Source organism: Canis lupus, chromosome 6 (genome assembly GCF_003254725.2).
Source record: "Canis lupus dingo isolate Sandy chromosome 6, ASM325472v2, whole genome shotgun sequence".
Classification (NCBI taxonomy): Eukaryota; Metazoa; Chordata; class Mammalia; order Carnivora; family Canidae; genus Canis; species Canis lupus.
In genome coordinates, this window is record NC_064248.1 from 8830343 (window position 1) to 8855899 (window position 25557).

At 53.0% G+C, this 25557-nt stretch overlaps 2 protein-coding genes and 1 long non-coding RNA gene across 6 annotated transcripts; 2 read left to right on the top strand and 1 right to left on the bottom strand.

The window, feature by feature from the left end:
* Positions 1 to 130: 130 nt before the first annotated feature.
* Positions 131 to 16572, top strand: TFR2 (transferrin receptor 2). Its single transcript, XM_025425998.3, is given in 19 exon segments — positions 131 to 702; positions 951 to 1200; positions 1311 to 1497; positions 6867 to 7007; positions 7077 to 7191; positions 7298 to 7420; positions 7993 to 8109; positions 8241 to 8380; positions 8717 to 8880; positions 9676 to 9774; positions 9777 to 9794; positions 10605 to 10687; positions 10766 to 10829; positions 10925 to 10992; positions 11097 to 11173; positions 11253 to 11337; positions 11426 to 11653; positions 11985 to 12125; positions 16278 to 16572. Coding segments are annotated over 19 exon segments (2418 nt in total). The 5' UTR covers positions 131 to 669; the 3' UTR covers positions 16563 to 16572.
* Positions 16573 to 19999: 3427 nt separating this feature from the next.
* On the bottom strand, positions 20000 to 22899 carry MOSPD3 (motile sperm domain containing 3). 3 transcript variants are annotated; one of them, XM_025425999.3, is made up of 6 exons: positions 22771 to 22899; positions 22011 to 22274; positions 21698 to 21773; positions 21236 to 21465; positions 20323 to 20487; positions 20000 to 20223 (listed from the first exon to the last, which is right to left on the bottom strand). In XM_025425999.3, the coding sequence occupies exons 2-6, from the start codon at positions 22210 to 22212 to the stop codon at positions 20192 to 20194; spliced, it is 705 nt and encodes a 234-aa protein (XP_025281784.1). In that variant the 5' UTR covers positions 22213 to 22274; positions 22771 to 22899; the 3' UTR covers positions 20000 to 20191. The 3 variants fall into 3 exon arrangements, with proteins under 3 accessions (XP_025281784.1, XP_025281786.1, XP_025281785.1); XM_025426001.3 differs by having other exon boundaries at positions 22787 to 22804; XM_025426000.3 differs by lacking the exon at positions 22771 to 22899 and adding an exon at positions 22526 to 22658.
* On the top strand, positions 22769 to 23997 carry LOC112646389 (uncharacterized). 2 transcript variants are annotated; one of them, XR_007411128.1, is made up of 3 exons: positions 22769 to 22894; positions 23503 to 23610; positions 23837 to 23997. It is a non-coding gene; the product is annotated as an uncharacterized LOC112646389 (long non-coding RNA). The 2 variants fall into 2 exon arrangements; XR_003127622.2 differs by lacking the exon at positions 22769 to 22894 and adding an exon at positions 22906 to 23388.
* The last annotated feature ends 1560 nt before the right edge of the window (positions 23998 to 25557 follow it).

Below are 25557 nucleotides of genomic sequence, written 5' to 3' on the forward strand. Positions count from 1 at the left end.
GATCATATGCTCCCACCCATGTCCCTCCCTCCCCAGAAGTTAAGAGCCTGAGACCCACTTTTCAGGCTGATTCCAGCAAGACAGGCATCTGCATGGCCAGACCAACCCCCAGGTCACACCACTGTGGCAATTTCAGTTTAGGATCTCATGGAGGCAGGTGTCGGAACAGGGAACTGATGTGTTACAAGGCCTGGCTGGGCACTCAGTGGTGGGGCTGCGAGCCAGATGAGTTGAGGAGGAGCGAGGTTTTCACGGTGGGGAGCTTAGGAAGGGGTCCCCAAGGACACTGGGAGGGATGGTAGCTGGAGAGGGCATCCTTATCTTTGCCCTCCTCAGCCATCAGCCCCCCTCCCCCACCCCTGCCGGGAACTAGGAGGCCAAAGTCTGCCCCAAGGTAAAAAAAATTGATTGTTTTGCAGGGAGGGGGCAGGAGTGGGACCAGAGGGATTGGCAGGGGAGGGCACAGTGCCTCTTCTCAAGCTTGGGCTGGGGGTTCATATCTGCAGAGCTGGACTGAGGCCAGGACTGTGCCCCCACCCTTTTGCGGGGAGAAGAACGGCCTGGGCTCAGGCTGCCTGCCAGGGCTGATAAGGGGCCCTCTAGAGGCTCCCACAAACGGTTTATCACTGTGGGGGGAACAGCCTACAGGGCTCCGGAGGGGGCACGAGCATGGATCGACTTTGGGGTCTACTTCAGAGAACGGTAAGACCAAGTGAGCTGGGGGACAACTCTAGGCCTTCCCTTCAGGTCCTTCAGCCTCCTCCCAACCCCAAGGCTGGCCTGTCCACTCCCCACCTCCATCTCTTCCTCTCAGCTTGCCTCTCAGGACCCTCTCCCCTGCCTTATGCTCCTTTGGCACTCCAGAGTCACTACCCTTAGGGTCAGCCCCTGCCCCATCCCCCACAACTCTTTCCCCAGTCTCATTCCCCTCCATACCCCCCCCCTCACAGCAAAGGTTGTCCCCACGACCTTCTCAGACCATCTACAAGCGTGTGGAGGGCACCCAGCAGTGGCGCCTCGAGGAGGAAGAAGAAGACGGGGAGGAGGGGGCTGAGCCAGCAGTCCACTTCTGCCCCATGGAGCTCAGGGGCCCTGACCTGGGCTCTCGAACAGGGGGGCAAAGCCTTGGACTCTTGGCAGCAACAGGACGAAGGGCTGCCCCCTACCTCATCCTGACAGCCCTGCTGATCTTCACTGGGGGTGAGAGCCTTCCGTCCCCCCACCCCCCAACCAGTGAAGGGCCTGGGTTGAGGGGGTTTATGGAGTCCAGAGTGGGGCACAAGGAAAATCTCCATCTTGCCATCCTTCAGCTTTCCTTCTGGGCTATGTGGCCTTCCGAGGGTCCTGCCAGGCGTGTGGGGATGACGTGTTGGTGGTCAGTGAGGACATGAACTATGAGCCAGGCCCAGACTCCCACCAGGGCACACTGTACTGGAGCGACCTCCAGGCCATGTTCCTGCGGCTCCTGGGGGAGGGGCGCCTGGAGGACAGCATCAGGTAAGGATCAGCCTGCCCCCTTCCCGGGCCCTTGAAAACCCCCACCCACTTGCTTGGACTCAGCCTCCCTCCCTCATCTCCCAGGCCCCTGAGGTGGGGTCCCTTCTGAGTCCTTCCACTTGCCTCCCTGACCTCCCTGTTCCAAGGTCCTAGGAAGGACGTCAGGTATTTGGAGCTGAGGGTAGGGAGGGTGCTCCGGATACTACATAGAGGGTTCTGTCCCTGAGCCTGGCACATGTGGGAGATGCAGGAGTTGACTGTCTCAGTGAGAGCTTAGGGCTTCAGTATCCAGACCGGAGGTGGGATGGATCCAGAAAAGTCCTGAATGCCACATCACAGAGCCTGGATTTTGACCTGTGGCTTGGGCGGGGGGTGGGGGGGGGGTGGGGGTGCTCTGAGAAGGGACATTTTAAGGAGTCAGAAAAAAATGGAGCAAGCAAGTAAATGCATTTGTAGGCACAGACTATCCCCCTCCAAGACAGAGAGAGTGCAAGCCCAGAGCACAGCACAAGTAGATCGGGGTTTCTCTTGTTTTGCTGAGGTCACATCCCCCATCAGGAAGGAGCTGCCCAGGTAGGTCCAGAGAAGAGGTCAGGCCACCAGAAGCCCTCTCTTGGGTCAGGAATAGTATTTCAGTGGATTCTCCTGGGTTTTCTAAGTAGAAAGTCATCTAAGCTAGATGACTAGTGAGAGATACACAGCTTCTCTTTCAAAGCTTATACTTTTTATGTCTTTTTCATTGCTTATTGCATTAGAGGGGATGTGAATTTAGGTAATGATGACAGGAGATATGCCTATCTCCTGATTTTTGTAGGAATGTTTTTATATGAATTTGTTATTGAGTGTGAACTTTGCTGTAGATTCCGAATAGCTTTTTATTTTTTAATTTTTTATTTAAACAATTTTTTAAAATTTATTCATGAGAGACACACAGAGAGAGGCAGAGACACAGGCAAAGAGAGAAGCAGGTTCCACACAGAGAGCCCCATGTGGGACTCAGTCCCAGGACTCCAGGATCATGCCCTGGGCAGAAGGCAGACGTTCAACCACTGAGCCACCCAGGCGTCCCCCAGATAGGTTTTTAAAAGTGAATCAAGGAAGTTGCCTTCTACTCCTAGCTTCCTCTTTCTTCTTCTTAATGATCAGGAAAGGAGGGACAGGTTTGGATTTTTTTCAAATATTTTTCCAGAAGGTATTGAGATGATCACATGATGTTTCTGCTTTGATTTATGTTTGCATGTCTTAAATTTATGTTTCTGTAGTAACTGATACTGATAGATTTTCTTGTCTGAGATCAATGCCAAACTTGATCAAGGCGTACTATTACTCTTTGGATATCTTGCCCAAAGACCTTAGCTCTGTGGCATCAACAACATACAGGGCTTCTTATTTTCTTGAGCAACACTCAGTTGTTTGGGTACAGGCTGAGCAGGTGGACGGTTTGACAGGTCCCACGGTAAGGTGTGGCACTATGGATACCATCAGAGGGCTGGGAAGCAAGAGTGTGATGGTGAAGGGGAGCAAGCAAGGAAGTGATGCATGACTCCAGGATGGTTGGAGAAGGAAGAAATTGGACAATCTGGAGAACTCAATGTGGTTGAAGAGCAGGTGTAGTGAGGGTCAAGAAGTAAGCTGGAACCTGGACATGTAGTCAGAGAGTGGGATACTGGAACTTTGAAGATTTATCTGATAAACCATGTCCAATTTATCTTGATGTCCCCGGCACCTAGCACAGTGCCTGGCATTTAGTTGGTGTTCAGTGTATCCCGAGTGGATGAATATTCCAAGGTGGAATTCTGGGTAATGACAAGGCCAGTGTGGGTATGGCAAGGGAAATGAGTGGCTGGACTGACAGTGACACTGACAAGGTCATTCATTCATTTATCCACCAAATATTTTTGAGAACCTACTATGTGGCAGGTACTCAGTTAAGTAGGTGGGGGCGATAAAGCAGAGAACAAAAGTCTGGACCTTGTCCTTATGGAGGTTACAATCTATGGGGGAGACTCATTACTGAACTAATAATCTCATTCATTACTATATATTTATTTATTTTTTAAAAGATTTTATTTATTTATTCATGAGAGACACAGAGAGAGGGGCACAGACACAGGCAGAGGGAGAAGCAGGCTCCATGAAGGGAGCCTGATGTGGGACTCGATCCTGGGTCTCCAGGATCACGCCCTGGGGGCGCTAAACCACTGAGCCACCCGGGCTGCCCCCTTTTTTTTTTTTTTTAAGATTTTATTTTTTTAAAAGATTTTATATATATTTATTTTTTTTAATTTTTTTTTTTTTTTTTTTATGATAGTTACAGAGAGAGAGAGAGAGAGGCAGAGACACAGGCAGAGGGAGAAGCAGGCTCCATGCACCGGGAGCCCGACGTGGGACTTGATCCCGGGTCTCCAGGATCGCGCCCTGGGCCAAAGGCAGGCGCCAAACCGCTGCGCCACCCAGGGATCCCTTATATATATTTATTATTAGAATCACTGCTTTGAGGGAAAAGTAAAGGATGTGAGGAATAACCAGGAGGACTTAACTTAATTGAGGGGCCAGGGAAAGCTTCCTTGAGGAAGTGATGAGCTGAAGCCTGAAGGGTGAGTCATTCACCAGGCAAAGAGAAGGTGGAAAAGCATTTCAGGTCAGAGAACAGCAGGTGCAAAGGGTCTGGGCTGGGAAATGGTAGCCTATTGGAAGAAGTAAATGAAGGTCTATATGGTTGTCTGAATGAGAGCAGAGGGGTCCAGTATCCAGACAGGAGGTGGGACAGACCCAGAAAAGCCTTGAATGCCACGTCATGGAGCTTGGTTTTTGACCTGTGGCCTTGGGGAGCTGCAGTGTCAAGGTGGATATGGCTCAGGCCCTAAAAGGTCTTTTTTTTTTTTTTTTTTTTTTAATTTTTTTTTTTTTTTTTTTTTTTTATTTATGATAGTCACAGAGAGAGAGAGAGAGAGGCAGAGACACAGGCACAGGGAGAAGCAGGCTCCATGCACCGGGAGCCCGATGTGGGATTCGATCCCGGGTCTCCAGGATCGCGCCCTGGGCCAAAGGCAGGCGCCAAACCGCTGCGCCACCCAGGGATCCCCCTAAAAGGTCTTAATAGCTATGCAAACTGCTTTGGATTTTATTCTAAGAGGAAAGAGAGAAAAATGAGAAATTTAAAACAATAGAGTATCACAAAAAAAAAAAAAAAACAGAGTTTATGATACCCCTGTGATGATAGTTCAGTATCATCAGTGAAAGGCTTTTTTGGTTTTGTTTTTTCAAGATTTTATTTTTATTTTTTAAAATATTTTATTTATTCATGAGAGACACAGAGAAGCAGAGACATGGGGAGAGGGGGAAGCAGGCTCCTTGAGGGGAGCCCAATGTGGGACTCAATGTGGGACTTGATCTCAAGACTCCCTGAGCTAAAGGCAGACGTTCAACCACTGAGCCACACGGGCATCCCTAAAGATTTTATTTTTAAATAATCTGTACACACAACATGGGGCTCGAACTTATAACCCTGAGACCAAGAGCTACGTGCTCTATGGACTGAGCCAGCCAGGCACCCTAGTGAAGGGCTTTTTTGTTTAATTTCCAGCCCTAACCCTGAGCACTCCTCCCTGCACCCTCCCCCAGAAGCACCTCATTTGATGCGTTTCACGTGTACCTTTAAATTCATGTGTCGCTTTATCGTATAGGTAATGTTTTACATGCATATATAGGTTTTTCAAGACATTTATACAAAAATATTTTTATACACAAATATTTGTATAAAATCCTTTATGTTCCTTATTTTTAAAGTGAAGTCATATGGAGGGACACCTGGGTGGCTCAGTGGTTGAGCATCTGCTTTTGGCTCAGGTCATGATCCTGGGGTTCTAGGATCGAGTCCCACATCAGGCTCCTTGTGGGGAGCCTGCTTCTCCCTCTGCCTGTGTCTCTGCCTCTCTCTCTCTGTCTCTCATAAATAAATAAATCTTAAAAAAAAATAAATAAAAGTTAAGCCATATGGAAAAATATAAGGAAGAAATTTTTTTAAAAAATCACTCCAAGACCCATTACTCAAATATAGCTATCTCTAGTGTGTGTTTTTAATTTTGATAAGCTTTTTTTTAACTGAATACCTGGTTTTCAAGGTCTGTCTATGTTGCAGTGTGTACATCTAATTTATTGTTAGGCACAGGAATCCACACTGTGCATCATGTATTTTATGAAAATGCACTGACTGACGCAGTTTTGGAGCTCCTGGATCGGATCAGGAGGGGGTGGCAGGAATGGTACTGAGAAAGCTGAGGCGACCGTGGGGTCATGAGTACAGGAGTCCTTTTGAGAGCTGAAGGGTGGTGGCTGAGACTACAGTACACCCTGCACGTGGGTTTTGAAATGGTGACACAAAGTGAGTGGACCATGATTTAGAGAGGAAAATGCTAAGCCAGATGCCAAAGTCCTTGATGAAATGGGTCAAGTGACCAATTGGCTGGAAGAGGGGCAGAGGAGGGGATCACTGGATGGCACAGGCTTCAAAGGAAGAGAGGTTTACTGGAGGAGAAATGGCCAGAAATTCCAATAGTGGAGTCTAGAGGCTGCCTCCACTCCAAGCCCGGGGTGTATGGGAACCTGAGTTCTCTCCCGAGCCCCATAGGAGACCTGGCCTCTCAAGGGACAATTGGGTTTTTGCCAACGCAAAAGGTAGAGAGGTATTTAAAGTTGATGCTGAGGAGGGAGGAGTCTGCCTTGGAGAGCACACAGATGAAGTGGGTTGGTCAGGAGGCCATGAGGCCTGAGGCGCAGCCTATGGCTGGGGCGGGAGGGCAGCACAGGAGGGGCTCACGGGACAAAAGGCTCACTGGTTAGGTGGTAACTATGGAAAAAGACACACGGTGAGGTCTCCAAGACCGGGGACCCCACTATCACACCAGTAACCATAGCGTAATATGTCTCGTGAGGCGCAGCTGGAAGAGGGGGGAGATGAAGGGCCGCCTCTGCCCCCTTAGTCCTTTGGAAGAAAAGTATTTTCAGGTAAGGGGCAGAGCACAGGCCAGTGTGCATATGTGTGTGGGGGGGTGGGGGGGCAGCAGGTAAATCTATCTGGTGAGTTTGGCCTGAGCCAGGAAAAACCTAAGGGACGGTGGGCCGGACACCAGGTTGTTGGAAGCTAAGGTTTGAAGCAGGAGTCCATAGAGACGCTCAGTCACAGCCACAGCCCGGGTGATGGGATGGATGGCGATGGCAGGGTCAGAGAGAGGCTTAGGAGACCCTCACAGCCCACGACCAGGGCGACCCCACGTCTCTGGCACCATTTCTTCCTCCCTGCCTCTCCTCCAGGGGCAGAGAAGTCCCTCTCCCCTTCCGCGCCCCCAATCCCCCCTCTTCCCGCTCAGGCAAACAAGCCTTCGGAAAAGGATGGCTGGCTCGGCTGGGATGGCGGCTCTGGCTCAAGACATCCGCGAGGCGCTCTCGAGCCAAAAGCTGGACCACGTGTGGATGGACACGCACTACGTGGGGCTGCAGTTTCCGGACCCGTGAGTGCGCGCGGGGGGCGCGGGGGGCGCGGGGGGCGCGCGGGGACGCTCACCACCTCTGCTCTTCAGGGCTCATCCCAATACCCTGCACTGGATCGGTGCGGCGGCCGGGACGCTCGGGGAGCCCCTGCCGCTGGAGGACCACGACGTCTACTGTCCCTACAGCGCCACGGGCAACGCCACGGTGAGCGCCTCGTGTGCCGCCCCCAGGACGGGGGCAGCGCGCGCCCTTTCCCGGGTGGCGGAGGAGGGACCTGGAGAGCACACCCCCTCGTCCTCCCCGTCCCCAGGGAGAGCTGGTGTACGCCCACTACGGGCGGCCGGAAGACCTGCAGGACCTGCGGGCCCGGGGCGTGGAGCCGGCGGGGCGCCTCCTGCTGGTGCGCTTGGGAGAGATCAGCTTCGCCCAGAAGGTGAGGCTCCCAGGAAGGAGCGGGGAGGGCGCAGGGCTGGGGAACAAGAAGATAGGGTAGGGGCCGATGGGAAGCGTCCAGAAGCCTGTCAGAGAGAGAAAAGGAAGAACCAAGTGGGTCATAAGAAAATGTTGGTGGGAGGCGGGGGTTGCCAGATGGCTCAGTCAGTTAAGCATCCCAGGGTCCTGGAATCGAGTCCCTCACAGAGCTCCCTGCTCAGCGAGAAGTCTGCTTCTCCCTCACCTACTCCTTTCGCTTGTGCTCTCTCTCTCTATTAAATAAATAAATAAAATCTTTTAAAAAGATAAAATTTTAAAAAAGGAAATGTTGGTGGGAAACAATCAGGAGGTTGGGATGGGTACCAAACACGGCGGAATGCAGAGGACAGTGGGGCTTGAGGGATGCCAAGGCACTGTGGGAAGGTGAGGGTCGGGTGGTACCCAGAGCCTCTCTGTGGTTCCGTAAGAGCAGAGTAGAGGCAGTGCCATTTCACTTTTACTTGCTTCTCCTGCCCTTATAAATTAGTTTTCCCCCCAGGTTGAAGGAGTCCATTACCCACTTCCCTTCCCCAGGTGGCCAGTGCCCAAGACTTTGGGGCCCAAGGAGTGCTCATATACCCTGATCCAGCTGACTTCTCCCAGGATCCACACAAGCTCGGCCTGTCCAGCCACAGGGCTGTGTATGGACATGTGAGTCTGGGGGTGGCCACCTGGGGATTCTTGGGATCCCAAAAACTATACCTCCTTGTCTGGGATGAGGCTGGCAAGCTACTCCTGGAGACCAGCTCATAGCTTCAGTGCAGACACTCCTTTCCTCACAGGTACACCTGGGAACTGGGGACCCCTACACGCCTGGCTTCCCTTCCTTTAATCAAACTCAGTTCCCCCCAGTGCAGTCCTCTGGCCTCCCTAACATCCCAGCCCAGCCTATCAGCGCGGACATTGCCTCCCTCCTGCTGAGGTGAGGGGCCTTTGGAAATCAGGAGGGGAGGAGGGAGATGTAGCTAGTCTGTAAAGTGCTTTTGGGTGAACTGGAAAAAGATGAATCTGGGTGGGGACAGCCTCACGCCAGGGCCCACTGTCTGGTGAGTGGAGCTCTAGCTGGATATCACACCCACCTCCGTTGGGCACCTCTGGGCAGGACATAACCTGCACAGCTGTCCAAAGCAGTGGGCAGAGTGTAGAAGTAGAGCTAGGGCCAGAAGATGGGAGGGAAAGAGCAAAGAGGGAGCTCTGGGCTCTTCTACAGCCTGGGCTCTCTGCCACTTCCAACTCTTTCTGCCCCGTCTCTCTCCAGGAAGCTCCAAGGCCCTGTGGCCCCCCAGAAATGGCAGGGGCGCCTCCTAGGCTCCCCTTATCACCTGGGCCCTGGGCCAGGCTTGCACCTCAGAGTCAACAACCACAGGGTCTCCACCCCCATCAGCAACATCTTTGGCTGCATTGAGGGCCGCTCAGAGCCAGGTGTGCCAGTGTGGCCCAGCATTACCCTACAGCCTGCAGGAAGGGGGCCCCACTTATAAACCCTGGATAGAGACGGTGCTGGAGTGGGAAGCCCCAGGGGAGTGGCCAAGAGCTGTGCTCAGTGGTGGGGGTTGGGGGGTGGGGGGCAGCAGGGCTTAGCAGGGAGGGAGGCTGGCAAGTTGAGGCCGATCTGGGATCGAGGGGGATGGCAGGGAGTAGATACCATAGTCGAATCTGTCCAGAGACAGAACTCTGTGTGGTAGTGAGCTCCCTAGCACCAGAGGTGAGCAAGCATGAGTTGGGTGATATTATAGCATGAACGAGGGTTCACATGAGATAGATGAACCTTTCAAGCCTAACTGGATGAGGATGGTGGTGGGCAATAAAAGTGGGTTCTTGAGCCGAAGAGTATGGTACCTACAAACACTGAGGGAGAGACACAGGGGGGCCCGCAATGCGGCTCACAGGAGACTGCTGGGGCCCAGGTTGGGGTGGATTAGAGAGAAGCGTGAAGGAGGAAAACCTCTCAGGACTTGTGTGGACGTGGCCGACCAAGGAGGTAATGGAATCCAGAAAGAGGCCAGGCACCCTGCTGAAGGAGCAGGCCATCCAGGCAAGGCCAAGGGGAGGAGAGGCACTCCTTTAGGACAGCAGGGATCACTGGGCTGGGAGGTGGAGACTGGGGGGGGGGGGGGGCAGAAATGGTGGTGAGCTCCCACCAGCACAGGACCCTCCCTAGACGTTCTCTGGGTACTGCCATGTAAGGACCGAGACCCCAAACCTCCCCTCCTGCAGATCACTATGTGGTCATTGGGGCCCAGAGGGATGCGTGGGGCCCAGGAGCGGCCAAGTCTGCTGTGGGGACAGCCATACTTCTGGAGCTGGTGCGGACTTTTTCTCCATGGTGAGCAATGGTAAGGTCAGGGCCTGGGCCGGGCAGCTGGGGCTGTGGCCCGAGCCAGGACAGGGCAGAGAGGTGGTCAGGAGCACAGGCTAGAGGCACTGAGCACGTGGCCACTTAGACCTGGTCTGCAAACCTGGCTTCTCCACATCCCAGCTGCATGGCCCTGGGCAAGTCACTTTACTTCTGTCTCCTTTGTCCAAACAAAGAGTAAATTTGACCCCCTAGCAACGCCTGGGGTAGGGGCACTGACTCCTCCCGCTCAGTTGAAAATCTGCATGTGAGGGGACCCAAACAGTTCAAAACCAGGTTCAAGGGCCAATGATAATAATAGTCCTTGGTCTGAGTGAAGAACTAAGCAGGAGACTGCATATGAAAGCAATCACTGTGGGTCCCTGGGTGGTTCAGTGGATTGGCGCCTGCCTTTAGCCCAGGTGTGATTCTGGAGTCCCGGGATTGGGTCCCACATCAGGCTCCCTGCAGTGGAGCCTGCTTCTCCCTCTGCCTGTGTCTCTGCCTCTCTCTCTCTCTCTCTCTGTGTCTCTCATGAATAAACAAAATAAAATCTGAAAGAAAGAAAGAAAGAAAGAAAGAAAGAAAGAAAGAAAGAAAGAAGAAAGAGAGAAAGAAAGAAAGGAAAAGAAAAAGAAAGAAATCTCCATCGCTGTTATGGTTGAGTCAGGGCAGACAGGTGAGCTGGGCTGGGCTGGGGGCTTGGTGGGAGGGACAGAGAGACCCTAAGGAAGCAGGACAGAAGAAGACAAAGATAGGTCTTTGTTTGGCCTCCAGCGGAGCCCATCCTCCTGACCCACTATGCTTCCAGGCTTCCAGCCCCGCAGGAGTCTTCTTTTCATCAGCTGGGACGGAGGGGACTTCGGGAGTGTGGGCTCCACAGAGTGGCTGGAGGTAATGTGGGGTCCAGAGCAGGGAGTCGGGCAGTGGGAAGAGGTGAGGGGGTTTCAACTCCACATCTCTCACCCACAGGGCTACCTCAGCGTGCTGCATCTCAAAGCCGTGGTCTATGTGAGCCTGGACAATGCAGTGCTGGGTGAGTGGGGGCATTGCCACCAGCTGGGCCCGCTCTGGTGCACCCTGGCCTCGAGGCCAAGCCTGGAGCCTGGCATCCCTTCTCCCTCTCTGCAGGAGACGACAAGTTCAATGCCAAGACCAGCCCCCTTCTGATCAGCCTCATAGAGAACATCCTGAAGCAGGCAAGAGCCTGGCCAAGAGCAGGGGATAAAGGGAAGCTGGTGGCAGCCAGGGGATGAAGGGAAGCTGGTGGCAGCCTGACCGGTGCCCCCTACCCTGCCCCCAGGTGGACTCTCCTAACCGCAGCGGGCAGACCCTCTATGAGCAGGTGGTGTTCAACAATCACAGCTGGGATGCTGAAGTGTAAGTTGGGATGAGGAGGCGGGGAGGATGTTGCGGGAGGTGGTGAAACCACAGAGCATTCCCCACTGCCCACTCCCAGGATCCGGCCACTGCCCATGGACAGCAGTGCCTATTCCTTCACGGCCTTTGCGGGGGTCCCTGCCGTCGAGTTCTCCTTCACGGAGGTGAGACTTCCTGGCCCTGCCCCAGAGCAGCTGCCCCTCCGCCTGTCTGCACCATGCCCCTGCGCCAGCCCGCGCCCTGTCCCGGCAGGATGGCCAGGCGTACCCGTTCCTGCACACGAAGGACGACACGTATGAGAACCTACACAGGGTGCTGCGGGGCCGCCTGCCCGCCGTGGCCCAGGCTGTGGCCCAGCTCGCTGGGCAGCTCCTCATCCGTCTAAGCCACGATCACCTGCTGCCTCTGGACTTTGGCCGCTACGGGGACGTGGTCCTCAGGCACATCGGCAGCCTCAACGAGTTCTCTGGGGACCTGAAGGTCCGACATAACAACCCTGCTCCTGGCTTCTGGGGGTGGGGGGCGTTATATCCTCTCAAAGTATTGCAGGGTCCAGAGGTCTGGCCCCTCCTCCCCACAGCCCTTAGGGTCTAATCCCCTCGGGCAACCTGGCCCCTTTACTCCTGCCCCGGGACCCACCTGGTACCCTCCCAACCGCCCAGGTTTTCTTCCTTCTCCCAGCATTCCCCCCCATATCCCTCTCCTCCCGCCAGCCCTAGGGTCCCAGCCCCATCCTCCAGTACCTGGACCCACAGCCTAGGCCGGGGCCCTAGCCGCTGTGTGCGGCCCCAGCATGCGTCTCCACCCTCAGGCCCGTGGGCTGACCCTCCAGTGGGTGTACTCGGCGCGAGGGGACTACATCCGGGCGGCCGAGAAGCTGCGAAAGGAGATCTACAGCTCGGAGGAGAGCGACGAGCGGCTGATGCGCATGTACAACGTGCGCATCATGCGGGTGAGACCCCACTGCGCCCTCCTCCGCTGTGCGCTCCTGTCCCCTCTCTCCGCCTTTATTTTGACCCTGTCCTCGGCCCCCAGTCCTGGGCGCAGCGCTCACAGACCGGCCAGGCTGGAGCGGCCACTGAGGCCCCACAAAGTGATGAAAATGACAGGGAGGGCCGGCTGCTTGGCGGACTACTTGGCAGACTACTTGGCAGACCACGTGGCAGAACTGGGACAAACCCCGGTCTCCTCCCTGCCTGCCCCAAGAGCCTTCCACTGCCTCTTCACCCCTCTGGAGGGAAAAAGTGTGGACTCAGTTGTCCACAGTACTAGTGGCACAAGCTTATGGCCCAGGAGGGGCAAAGGCTTAAGACATTCAGAGCAAGGAGAGCTTTCTTCCTCTGGTAATAAGATGGGTGAAGCCCAGAGAGGCTGCCTGGAGGAGGTGTCAGAATAAGTTCCACAAGATCCTTGGCTAACCCCTCATGCTTAGTTTTGTTGTTGTTGATTTTTAAATTTATTCATGAGAGACACAGAGAGAGGCAGAGACATAGGCAGAGGGAGAAGCAGGCTCCTTGTGGGGAGCCTGATGTGGGACTCCATCCCAGGATCCCAGGATCACACCATGAGCCAAAAGCAGAGGCTTAACCACTGAGCCACCCAGGTCTCCCCCCCCTGCTTAGTTTTTAATGCTTTGCAACCCTCACTTCATCTCCTGTTCCAACTCCTCCACTTCCTTCCATTTCTTTATCCTGAGTACTCAACCTGCCACCCATTGATTTTGGGAAATGGGATAAGTAGGGACTGTGGGAATGGGGAAAAGTCTACAGGGTGAAATTATAAGTAGGACCATCCCCCGTGAGTGTAGGGTGGACAGGGAACCCATAGTGTATAATGACTGGTTTTAGAACATGTCTGCCATGTTTTGTTTTCCCCCTTATGTCCCTCCCTGTTTCCCTTGGCATCACTCATTCCTTCTTTCTGTTCACAAACCCACCTCTCTTGCTCTTTCATCCTTGCCCCTTTCTCCTGATCCCCCTCACTCTACTCTCTGCATCTGCAGTTTCCTCTTCCTCCCCCACGTCGTGACCTCTCCATCTCCCCTTTGCTTTGTCTCCTCCACTGAGGTGACCCTGTGGGTGAGACAAGAGATTGGGCACAGTTCATTCCCATTCACAGGTCTTGCTTTAACCTCTGCTGTGCCAGACTCCAGGAACACAAAAAGATTCTCACCTCACCCGGCCCCCAAAGTTACCACGTGCCCCTTAGGGAATAAAGGGCACCTGTGCGTAAGGGGCATGATTCAGACTCAGGGCTGGAGAGTACAAGATTCAGGGCTTCAGAAGGAGCAGCATAGAGCTGGACCAGACCCAGGGAACTTTGTGGCTCTAGACCAGGGGTTGGGAAACTATAGCCACTTGGCCAAATTTGGCCTGCTACCTGTTTCTGCAAATAAAGCTTCATGGAAATACAGGCATGCTCATTGATTTTCATATTGTCCATGGCTGCTTTTGTGCTAGCTATGGTGGCCAAATTGAGTGCAACAGAAACAATATGGCCTGCAAAGCCAAAAATATTCACTATCTGGATTTTTGCAGAAAAAGTTTTCTAACCCCTGCTTTAGACTATGACATTGGTCTTGAAGAACGGACAGAACTTGAGTTGGTGCAAAGTAAAGATATTTCAGTGGAGAGACCCAGAGTAAGGGTGTGGTGGCGAAATAGGCCTGGCTGTCCTTGGGAGCAGGGCTTGGACCCGATGAGCCAGAACAGAAGCCTATGGAGAAGCAGAGGGGAGAGGTACACTGAACAGTGGGATAGAAATTGGGGGGTTAGATGATCAGAGATCATCCTTGAATGTCAGGATGAGAAATTTGGATTTTTAGGGTCTGGGTATCAAGGAAATTAGGACGGTGTTTGAGCAGGGAGGTGATGTGGGCGAAGTGGAGTTTTAGGAAGGATTTGGTCAGAGTGCAAATGATGAAGAGGGAATGAAGTTAGTGATGGCCGAACTCTGGATGAGAGTGGCAGATGGCAGTAGATGCCACCTGTGGGTGAGGAGACTGGAATGAAGTGAGACATGTGGAAGGAAAATGGACAGACAAGGTGTTGAGGGAAGAGGAGGAGGAAAACCATAGCAGCTGCCACTTACCGAGGGCTGCCATGTGCTTGCACTCAGCTTCATTTTCTCTCCCAGGACTCCCCCTGCAAATCTTGTGAGGGCTAGTCTTGTACAAAGATAACTCACCCAAGATCGTAGGGACTTGTGGAGCCCAAATCAGAAACCAGGCAGTCTGAGACCATAGCCTGTGCTCATCCCACTCATGTACACTTTTGGGGCTGAGAGGTTGGCACCTGGGGAGATTGTGGCGCTCCTGAGGAATCGTGGGTGCAAGGGTCAGGTTTCTTTTTCTTTCCTTCTTTCTTTCTTTCTTTCTTTCTTTCTTTCTTTCTTTCTTTCTTTCTTCTTTCTTTCTTTCTTTCTTTCTTTCTTTCTTCTTTCTTTCTTTCTTTCTTTCTTTCTTTCTTTCTTTCTTTCTTTTTTCTTTCTTTCTTTCTTCTTTCTTTCTTTCTTTCTTTTTTAATTTTTATTTATTTATGATAGTCACACACAGAGAGAGAGAGAGAGAGAGAGAGGCAGAGACACAGGCAGAGGGAGAAGCAGGCTCCATGCACCGGGAGCCCGACGTGGGATTCGATTCTGGGTCTCCAGGATCGCGCCCTGGGCCAAAGGCAGACGCTAAACCGCTGCGCCACCCAGGGATCCCTCTTTCTTTCTCTTTCTTTCTTTCTTTCTTTCTTTCTTCTTTCTCTTTCTTCTTTTATTGTGAGAGAAAGCATGCACTTGTGTGAGCAGGGGGGAGTAGCAGAGGGAGACACTAGAGCAGACTCCATGCTGACCACAGAGCTGGACTTGGAGCTCAATCTCACAACCCTGAGATCATGACGTGAGCCGAAAACTAGAGTCAAACAGTTAACCAGCTGAGCCACCCAGGCACGCCTAGGGTCAGGTTTTATTTTTTATTTTTTTTATTTTTATTTTTATTTTTTTAAAGATATGCATTTCTTTTTTTTTTTTATTTTTTTTAATTTTTATTTATTTGTGATAGTCACAGAGAGAGAGAGAGAATGAGGCAGAGACACAGGCAGAGGGAGAAGCAGGCTCCATGCACCGGGAGCCTGACGTGGGACTCGATCCCGGGTCTCCAGGATCGCGCCCTGGGCCAAAGGCAGGCGCCAAACCGCTGCGCCACCCAGGGATCCCAGGGTCAGGTTTTAGAAGTTGGTGCCCACATGTGTGTGAGGCTGTGTAAGTTACTCTGTACCCAGTGGGGTAGGTCCAGGAGGGTGGAGGGCAAGATTCCAGTGGATGATTTGTCAAGCAGGCTTGGCAGTTCTCCTCAAAAGGTCCTGACTGCAGCCAGGGGTATGGATGAGCCCTTGGCATGAAAGATGGAGGACTTGAGAAGAAATGAACCTGTAAGCCTAGAGAGTCCGATTCTACTGGGGAGGCACCCAGGCCATGTCATCAAAAGGTTCCCCAAGTGATTCTAATTAGTAGCCAGGCTTCAGAACCAATGGACTGCACATAGGAGAAGAGCAGAGGGTGGAGGCTGAGCCTTGGGGCTGCCCACAGGTGGGGAGTGGAAGGAACCAGAGGGAGTGGAAGAAAGTTAGGAGAATTGAGGGAGGAGAGAGGCCCCCTCAGGAAAGATGAACAGCATCTGAGTCACGCAGGGAGGACAGAGTCCGGCACTTCATTAGGACTGGCCTGTCCCCTTGACCTTTGGGCTGTGGACATTGGTGGTGGTGATGGGGAATGCGTGGGGTGTAGGAAAGTCTGGAAGAGCAGGATAGGTTGTTCTTTGAGGCTTCAGCTGGGTAAGTGAATGCGTGAAGACTGGGGAGAGACGCGGGTTTGGAGGCTTAAGGCTTAGAAGCGAATGGAACCCAAAACACAGCAGGAGGATGCATCCTACCTGGCTGCTGGTGACCTCAAAGGATGGCCGCTCGGCATTGGGTGGCCAAGGGGAGTGGGACTTAAAGAAGCTGCTCTGCATTGTCTGCTAGGCGCGAACGAGGGAGGTCCCCAGCTGGGTTTGGAATTGCTGTTAAACCTGCCCTCTGGCGGCCCCCACCCCGACCTGATCCCCTTCTTGGCGCAGGTGGAGTTCTACTTCCTGTCCCAGTACGTGTCACCGGCCGACTCCCCGTTCCGCCACATTTTCCTGGGCCGCGGAGACCACACGCTGGGCGCGCTGCTAGACCACGTGCGGCTGCTGCGCTCGGATGGCTCCGGAGACCCGGGGGCCTCCCCCTCCCAGGTGACTCCGGGTCTGGGCTTCCAGGAGAGCCGCTTCCGACGCCAGCTGGCCCTGCTCACCTGGACGCTGCAGGGGGCCGCCAATGCACTTAGTGGGGACGTCTGGAACATCGATAACAACTTCTGAGGCCCCGGGGCGGGGGGTGGGGGGGGGTGGGGTGGGGGGGCAGGGCTGGGGGGCATGTGCCCCCAGCTCCTGCCTGGAGCTCCTGCCTCCCCGTTAGTATTTTCTGGGTGAGGGAGGTGCCTAGTACCACCTCTCATTGCTGACCTATTTCTCATTGGCCTTTCCCATCTCTGCAAAGGGCCCAGCCAAGGTGCGGGCTCAGACACCCACACCCTGGCCCCACAGTATAGGAGTCGGTGAGCAGTGCCTTCCACAGTGGGCCGGCAATACAGTCAGCTAATCTGAGAGCCTCCGCTCCCTCACTGCACAGCCCCTTACCCTTCGGGAGAGGGCCCCCCCTTTGGAAGGTTTCCTGGGCCCTGGGACATAGCTAGCCCTCTTGCTGGGAGAATGGCTGAAACCACAGCCTAGAGCCCCAGCAGGTGGTCTGTGGCAGGAGAGGCTGGGGTTTGGACCTTAATAAACCATCTGGTGACTTCTTGTTTATAGGCACCTTTGTGCTTCCTTACCTTTACTCCACCCTGTCATCCCACCCCTGAGACAAGGAAGGGTTGGTTGGGCAGAAGGGTGAGAGATGTAAATAGGAATGCTGTCTCCATGAGGAAAACTCTGAGCTGCTCTGTCATGTGAGAAAATAAGGGGGGCCCTTCTCCAAAGACCATCATGGGGTGGGGAGCTGACTCTACCTTCTCCTGAGAGCTGGGATGACTATGTAATTGGCAAGGCCTCTTGTTCAAAAGGTGTGAACAGAACTGTTTTCTTCCTTACAGTCTTCCAACCTGTCACGTGGATTTTAATTTGCTATTTAATGTCCAGATCTTCAGAGGGAAATACCTTGGGGCAGAGCCCCATAGACACTCAAGAGTTCTGCCCCACAACTTGGTATGGATGGCGCATGTGCCAGACCCTGACTGTGACCCAGAACCTCCCTGTGCCTGGGCCCAGACCCCTGCTGGGAAAGGAGCATAACAGCCATCTCTGGGTGGGGGCAGGGAGCTGGCAGGTGAGAAGCCATCCAGGGGAGGCAGGACCCCCAGCACATTCTCCATTGTCCCATCGGCTTTTGCTTCCAAAACATACATTCAAGGGTAAAGATCATTGATAATTTTTCTTTTCTCTTTCTTTTTTTTTTTTTTTTTTAAGATTTTATGTGTTTGTTCATGAGAGACACACAGAGAGAGGCAGACACAGGCAGAGGGAGAAGCAGGCTTCATGCAGGGAGCCTAATGTGGGACTCTATCCCAGGACCAGGATCATGCCCTAAGCCAAAGGCAGATGCTCAACAGCTGCACCCAGGCACCCCAGATCATTGAGAATTTCAAGATGGTGACCACAGAGCATTAACTGCCAAATGCGGGGCCACCTGAGCATGGGGCCCTGGGAGACTGCAGTGGTCACACACCTGTTAGATGGGCCTGCCCTGGGACCTCTCTCCACATGGGTCCCTGTGGTCAGTCTTTGTCCATCAAGGTAGAAGCTGCAGGAGGGCAGGGAATTCCAAGTGCTGCTGGCACCACTTTACCCTTAATCACATCTCAGGAGGCTGCAGCCCTGGCTCTCACTCCCAGGGTAGCTGCATAAATCCCAGGGCTTGTCTTTGGGTTACTTTGTCCTCTCTCTTTTTTAAAGATTTTATTTATTCATGAGAGACAGAGACCTAGGCAGAGGGACAAGCAGGCTCCCTGTGGGGATCTGATACAGGACTCAATCCCAGGACCCCAGGATCACGACCTGTGCCAAAGGCAGACACCGAACCACTGAGCCACCCAGGTACCCCTACTTGGTCCTCTCTTGCTCCCACTATGGCATGACAGTTCCCACCCTGGGTTCCAGGATGAAACTCTGCCTTCTAAGCCCCTCCCCCCCCCCCAGGAGCGTTTCTCAGGAGCCTGGACCAGGGTCAGACCCTCCTCAACTATTTGCTCCTCTGATACACGGTTCAGAACACACTTCTCAGAGTGGTTTCTTGGTCCTTCATCTTGTCCATTTGCTCCTTGTAGTGAATAGAATAATGGTATGGAAAAAGATGTTCACATCCTGATCTCTAAAACCTGTCAGTGAATGTTACCTTACACAAAAAGGACTTTATGGGTGTGATAAAGTTGAGGATCTTGAAATGGGGAGTGTTTTGAGCTGAAATGTGTCCCCCCCACCCCTATTCATATGTTGAAGCCCTGACCCCCCAATACCTCAGTCTGTATTTGGAGATAGGCCCGTAAGTTCAAATGAATCCTTTAGGAAGGGCCTAATCCTATCTGATCAGTGTCATTATAAGAAAATTTTGACACAGGGGCCTCTGGGTGGCTCAGTTGGTTAGGTGTTGGGCTCGATCTCAGCTCAGGTCTTGATCTCAGGGTCGTGAGTTCAAGCCCTATGTTTGGCTCCATCTTGGGTGTGGTGGCTACTTAAAAAAAGGATGGACACAGACACCAGGGATGTGTATGCACAGGGAACCATATGAAGACACAGTGAGAAGGGGGCAATCTGCGAGCCAAAGAGAGGCTTCAGGGGAAACCTGTTGACACCTTAATCTTGTACATCTAGCTTCTAGAACTGTGAGAAAATTAATTTCTGCTGTTGAGGCCTCCCCCACATCTGTGCAGCCCTAGCACACTAATAGGGAGATGATCCTGAATTAGAGGAGAGGAGAGATGTCATCATTACTGTCCTTTTAAAAGGAGACAAGAGGAGCAGAGGTAGACAAAGGAGATGTGACAGCAGAAGCAGAGAACAGACTGAGTCTGTCTTAACATTATCTTGCTAACTTTGTCCCCAACCACCAATGTCACTGGCTGGCCCTCTTCCTTTCTTTTCCCCTGCCCTGCATCTGGAAGAGGACTGGACACATACTTTTCAAGGCTCCTGTTCTTTTCCCGTGTTTAGTTTCTCCTGCCTGGTTGAGGTAAGTCAGGCAAAGCCACTTCCCTCAATCTTGGCAGAGACCTTGGTGTTTCTGACCCACCGGAGTTGAACTCTTTTTTTTTTTTTTTTTTTTTTTCGGAGTTGAACTCTTAATGGGAGAGACAAAATAAAGCAGATAAAGGGTCAAGAAGCAGAAAAGGATTCTGGGTATTGGAAGCATCTAGGTTACCCTGGCAAGAGGCTCTGATGGCTCAAGACTATGAGACTGGGCTTCTGCAGTGGGTGGCATGAGGCAGGATTTATAGTTTAAATACACCAGCTTAGGGACAGGACCCTATTTTTAGAGCTAAGGGGGACCTGAAAAACCTGCTTGCCAATTCCCTGGTGTTAGAGGTAGAAATAGAAGCTCAGAGAAGTTCAATGACTTGCTCAAGGTCACACAGTTTTTCCAATGTGGCATCAGGACCAGAACCCAGGTCTTCTCTATCCTCACTGGGCCCCTTCCCTGCCCCCACTTCCTGGGTGCCCTGCGGACAGGAGGAGGAACTGGGAAGAAAGGGGCTTACTCCCTCCAATTCTGTTTAATTTCAAAAATTTATTTTATTCAATTTCGAAACAATACAAATCCCTGGGTCCTTAGGGGAGGGAGGATGGGCAGGAAGAAGAGGGAGTAGGAATTGAGGCTGAGGAATGAGCATCACAGTGGCTGTCTCATGAGCACGTCCACATCCCTGCCCTAGGAGGGGGCTGGAGGTTGAGCAGGAAGCTCAGGTCCGAAGGAACACCATGGTGAGGAGTCCTGGAGAGGGGACAAAGACAAGCAAGGCGGTGTGAGCAGCCCTGGGAGTCTGCTAGCCTTCCTGCTGGCCCCCACGCCCCTAGCCACTACTGTGCTCACCCAAGATGTAGGCTGCCACCAACTTCTGTCCCAGAGAGACGTGCAGGATTTGAGGCAGCTGGCTGCCGAGCTCGTCCTGGAGCGGGAGCAGCAGGAAGGCCACAGAGACTATGCCAGTCAGCAGGAAGAGGAGGAAGGAGCTGGTGGCCAGTTGTGGGTGGCGGTCTGGGAAAAAAGGCTCATCAGAAGCTCCAGCCCCCCTCCTGCCCAGCCCAACCTCCAGGGAGGAAGCTAGAGATAGGAGACATCTCTGTTTTTTTATTGCCTCCCAGGTGGCATACTAGAAGTGTCCTCTCCTCCCTGGAGCCTCTGTCCCCACAACCATGAGAAACCCTCTCCCCTGTGATCCCTCAGCATTTTTTCCCTCTTCACCCTGCCTTTGTTACTGGCTCCTGTGTACATGTCCGCCAGGCAAGGAGTCCTATGACCCATATACAGCCCACAACTTGGTACAGTACAGGTTTCTTACTGAACTGAGCTGAACTGGCACATGATAGGAAGTATTAAAGTTAGAGCCCGGTGGGGATCCCTGGGTGGCTCAGGGGTTTAGCATCTGCCTTCAGCCCAGGGCTTGATCCTATAGTCCTGGGATCGAGTCCTGCATCGGGCTCCCTGGATAGAGCCTGTTCTCCCTCTGCCTGTGTCTCTGCCTCTCTCTCTCTCTCTGTGTCTCTCAGGAATAAATAAATAAAATCTTAAAAAAAAAAAAAGGTACAGCTAAGGAAGAACTTTTCTAAGAAGCCAGAAACCAGGAAAACTACAAAGTCTGCTTTTTGCCTAACCTGATATAAAATCTCAGCTCCTAAGAATGACCAAAAAGCGAAAGATCGAACCAGAAGACCTCTTCAACTCCAACTGAGTGCATCTCTAGGGCAATGCTGAAGAACTCAAGAATTCCCATCCCCCAACTCACTCTCTGGGAAGTGTCTGGCCGTGGGTGGTGTTGTCCAGGAAGGAGGCCCTGGGTGGGGTGTTGGGTCAGGCTGTCCCTGGAGCTCAAGTGGGTAGGCTGGGGCCCTCAGAACCGAGGTGATGTCCTTGCGCCCCACCACTCGACCCTCAGCTCCCTCCTCAGACAGCTCAATGCGGAAGCGGTCCTGGACGTCATAGTGGCTGGGAATGGGGGCCACGTGGCGAATCACACTGGTCCCAATATAGGAAAGAGCCCATTGAAAGGAAGTGAGTGACAGGCAGTGATCCAAGTGGATCCAGCCCCCCTCCCCTCTTCCCAGGAGCCTTTCCCTTAGGGATGCAAACAGAGGTAGGGAAAAAGACTGAGGAGAATCAGCTGAGCCCTACTTCACCATCACCAGCACGGTAATTCAAAGGGGGCCACGACCCCTGGCTTCCAAGAGGCCCCTCCACCCCAACTCACATGTCAATGCAGGACTGAGGTTTCACATATCCTTCTGCGTCAAACACCGTGTATTTGGCAGGTGCTGTGCACAGGACTGAGGAATAAAGGGACACAGACCGACTACTGCTTCAGAGACCCTACACAAGCTAGCCCGTGGAGGGACACTAGAGTCTCCCTTCCCTTCTACGCCGGGACTGGACATGACTTTTCCAGTCCACCAAGGTTGGCTATCTGACCCCACTCATCTCGCTCCCCCAGCCCATGCAGCCCCTCCCCCCAAGTGTCCGGCCGCCAGACCCAGATCCCTAGCATGAGGTGCCCATCCCTTCACCTCGGAAGCGAAGCGCAGCTCCCGTGGGGTTATAGAGGGTCAGCAGCTGCCGGGGTCCACTCCGCTGGTCCGCCCTGAATACTAGGTCCGGGGGAAAGACGAGGACCGGGACAAGTCCCGAGGGAGGAGGGGCGCCCCGGGACCCCCGCCCAGGAGCCCCCGCGCCCACCAGCTCCTGGTCCTGGGGCGCCCCACGGCGCATGCAGGCTGTGAACGGTGGACATACGAAGGCAGAGCTCAGGGGACAGGGCCTGGAGTCTAGAGCTGGGGGACAAGAGGGGAGAAAAGGATCGGAATGAGAGGGGAGAAAGGGATCGGAATGCTCAGGGGGCGGGGCCTGGTCTGATCCTGCCGCCGCCGCGTCGGAAGCCGGCTAAATGAGGCTCCCGCAGACCAGGCCTGGGCCCCCCAAACCCTTCCCCTCTCGGGCTCTACCCGGTCCCTTTAGGCCCCGCCCCAAGCCCCACCCCATGGTCACGCCCACCCCATAAACCCTGCCCCTATTTGCTCCCAACCCGGGCCTTGTCTGCAGGCTCGGCTCCGGATCTCAGAAGCCCCGCCCGCCCCGCCGCAGGCCCCGCCCCTTCCGGGCGTCCCCGCTCTCCGGCCAGACCCCGCCTGCCGCAGCGCCCCCCTCCGGAACCGCCCTTCCTCCGGCTCTCTAGAGGCTTTTATCTGTGCCTCCGACCCCTCCCTGAGCTCCGCCCGCAGCTCCTTTGTGCGTCAGCCTCCGAACAGCCGCTCCTGCTATGAGGCTTACCTTCTGGTCACTGTACCTGCCAATCAACTTGTGGCCGGACCGAGGCAGCCATCTTCCCGGGAGGCCATTCCTACGCTTCCGCCGTACGGCCGCTGTCATTGGCTGGGGCGGCCGCGTTTCCGCCGTAAGGTGTACTCCGATTGGCGAGCTTAACGACGTGATTGGCTTGATCCCAGTGACGCAAAACTTTACGGGCGACTCCGGCCAGAAAGCTCTGCCCAGAGTGACTGAGGGAAGTCCTTAGCGCGGGTAGCCGGCCCCTGGGCTTTGTTCCTCCCTCCCGGTTGCGACCTCCCAGTCGCTAGAATCACTTGCGGTGGGGAAGCCCCCTTTCTCTACTTTAATCCCAGGCCTTCCTAGAAGCCTCTGCGGCAATCGCAGCCGTTTTCCACAGTACTAGTTGCGAGGTTGCTTCCAGTTGGAGTAGGATTCAGACAGGAAAACTACAGAGACCTCATGAAATAGTCTTTTTGTTTGTTTTTAAGATTTGAGAGAGAGCACGAGTGGGAGGGGAACGGGAGAGCGAATCCTGAAACCGACCCCGCTGAATGTGGAGCCTGGGGCGAGGTGGGGATGGATCCCAGGACCTTGAGATCATGGCCTGAGCAGAAATCAAGAGTGAGCCACTTAACTGACTGAGCCACTCAGGCACTCCCAAAGCCGGTTTTTTCCCCCTTTGTTTCTTTTTTTTTTTTCTTTCTTTTTTTTAACGATTTTATTTATTTATGACAGACACAGAGAGAGAGGCAGAGACATAGGCAGAGAGAGAAGCAGGCTCCATGCAAGGAGCCCGATGTAGGACTCGACCCCGGGACCCCAGGATCACACCCTGAGCCAAAGGTAGACGCTCAACCGCTGAGCCACCCAGGTGTCCCTTCCCCTTTGTTTCTTTTCCAGCTTCTATTCTTGCTAGGGCCTGCACACCCACCCCACTCTACACGTGCCTCCTAATGTAAAAAGCATATGGCCTCCTTATAAGGGTCAAAGAAATGATATCTTTGGAGTCTTCCAGCACTATAGGTGATATCTAAAGAATCACCTGCTAACCATTATGTGCCTATTCCAGACCACTGGCACTAGATAACTCCAGGCCAAGACCCCCCAGCTTCAGGGAATGAGTGACATGAAAGACACCTGCGTCCTACCGTTGTTCTGACTAATTCCAGGATGCCTGAGAGGACCCGCACACCAGATGACAATCCCCAATAAAAAACCCAGAAAAGATGAGACTCACGCTCTTTTCCTTTCCAAGTCTCCGTAAGGCTCAGTCCGTCTGTCTATCTATCGATCTATCTCTGTACCCAAACTGCCTGCATCAAGATCTCAGCCCATGACTTCTCTCCTGTGTCTCCCTTTCCTGCACGGGACTCAGAAATCACGTTTGCACAAGGAAGTAGGATTTACCAACCCTGCCACTTGCATCATCCCACTGAATCTTTAACTCCTTTCACAAAAGAAGTGGCCTCAGGAAGATGAAGAATCTCACCCCAGGGCACATGAGTGGTTAGCAGTAGAGCAAAAACAAAGTTCATCTTATCCCAAAGCCTTCCCTGAGCACCCCAACAAATGTAGAACCCACTTTATCCTTTCAGGCTTTTGTTTTCTTCAGCACAGTTTCACTTGACACCATGTTTGTTACTTATCTCTGCTCCAGTAGAATGTACTTTCCTCCCCATAAGAGCAGAGACTTTGTTTTCTGGTTCATTCCAGAGAGCCTGCCATTTGGAAGGAACAAATGTGTGACTAGGATGAACTTTATGCTGAGATCTGATTGAAGTTAGGAGGCGAGCCATGATAGATCCGCGGTGAGAATTTTGGACAGAGGGGATAGCTAAGGCAAAGCCCTGAAGCAGAATGTACTAAAAATGATCAAGGACCCACTGAGACTGGAACAGCACTTCTAAGGGAGACAACAGTCAGAGATGAGATAAGGTGGGAGGGTGGATGCAGATCACGTAGAGACTCAGTCTTCAGTAGGACTTTGGATTTTATTCTGAGACTAGTGGGAACCTATGGGAGAGGTTTTCTTTATTTCTTTTTTTTTAATAGCTTAATTGAGATGTCTTAGGACATATACAAATTGTATCTATTTAAGGTGTACAACTGCCCTTGAAGGGGTCCTGGTGGCTCAACTGAGCCAAGTTGGTTAACAGCTCATGTCATGATCTCAGGGTCCTGGGATCGAGCCTCAAGTTGGGCTTCCTGCTTGAGGAGTGGGGGTTGTCCTCCCTCCTGCTCTTACCCTCCTTGTGCATGAGCGTGTGCTCTCTCTCAAACAAATAAATAAAATCTTTTCTTTTATTAAAGATTTTATTTGTTCATGAGAGACAGAGAGAGAGAGAGAGAGGGAGAGAGGGAGAGAGGCAGAGACATAGGCAGAGGGAGAAGCAAGCTCCATGTAGGAAGCCGGATGTGGGACTCAGTCTCGGAACCCCAGGATCAGGCCCTGAGCCAAAGGCAGACGCTCAACTGCTGAGCCACCCAGGGGTCCCTAAATAAATAAAATCTTAAAAAAAACCAAAGGGTGTACAACTTGATATTTGGATTTATGTACACATTATGAAAAGATCACCACAATCAAGCTAATTAACACATCCAACACATCTACATAGTTACCATTGTGTGTGTATGTGTATTTGTGTGTGTTGAAAATAGGGGAAGAGTTTTGAGCAAAGGGGTGACAAAGTCTTGCATTCTGAAAAGATTGTTCTGAAACATGTTGAGTTTAACGAATGAATGAAATCTCCTTAGGGGGCCCCCAGACCATAGAAATGGAAATGTGACCCC

What these genes read in the sequence shown, in the direction of transcription:
- MOSPD3 (XM_025425999.3), bottom strand. Translation starts at nt 22,212, where the DNA reads ATGCGCCGTGGGGCGCCCCAGGACCAGGAGCTGGTGGGCGCGGGGGCT. An exon ending in AGCTGCGCTTCGCTTCCGAG is followed by an intron (nt 21,774 to 22,010) that starts GTGAAGGGATGG and finishes TTTATTCCTCAG; the next exon opens with TCCTGTGCACAGCACCTGCC. An exon ending in GGTGGCAGCCTACATCTTGG is followed by an intron (nt 20,224 to 20,322) that starts GTGAGCACAGTA and finishes TCCCCTCTCCAG; the next exon opens with GACTCCTCACCATGGTGTTC.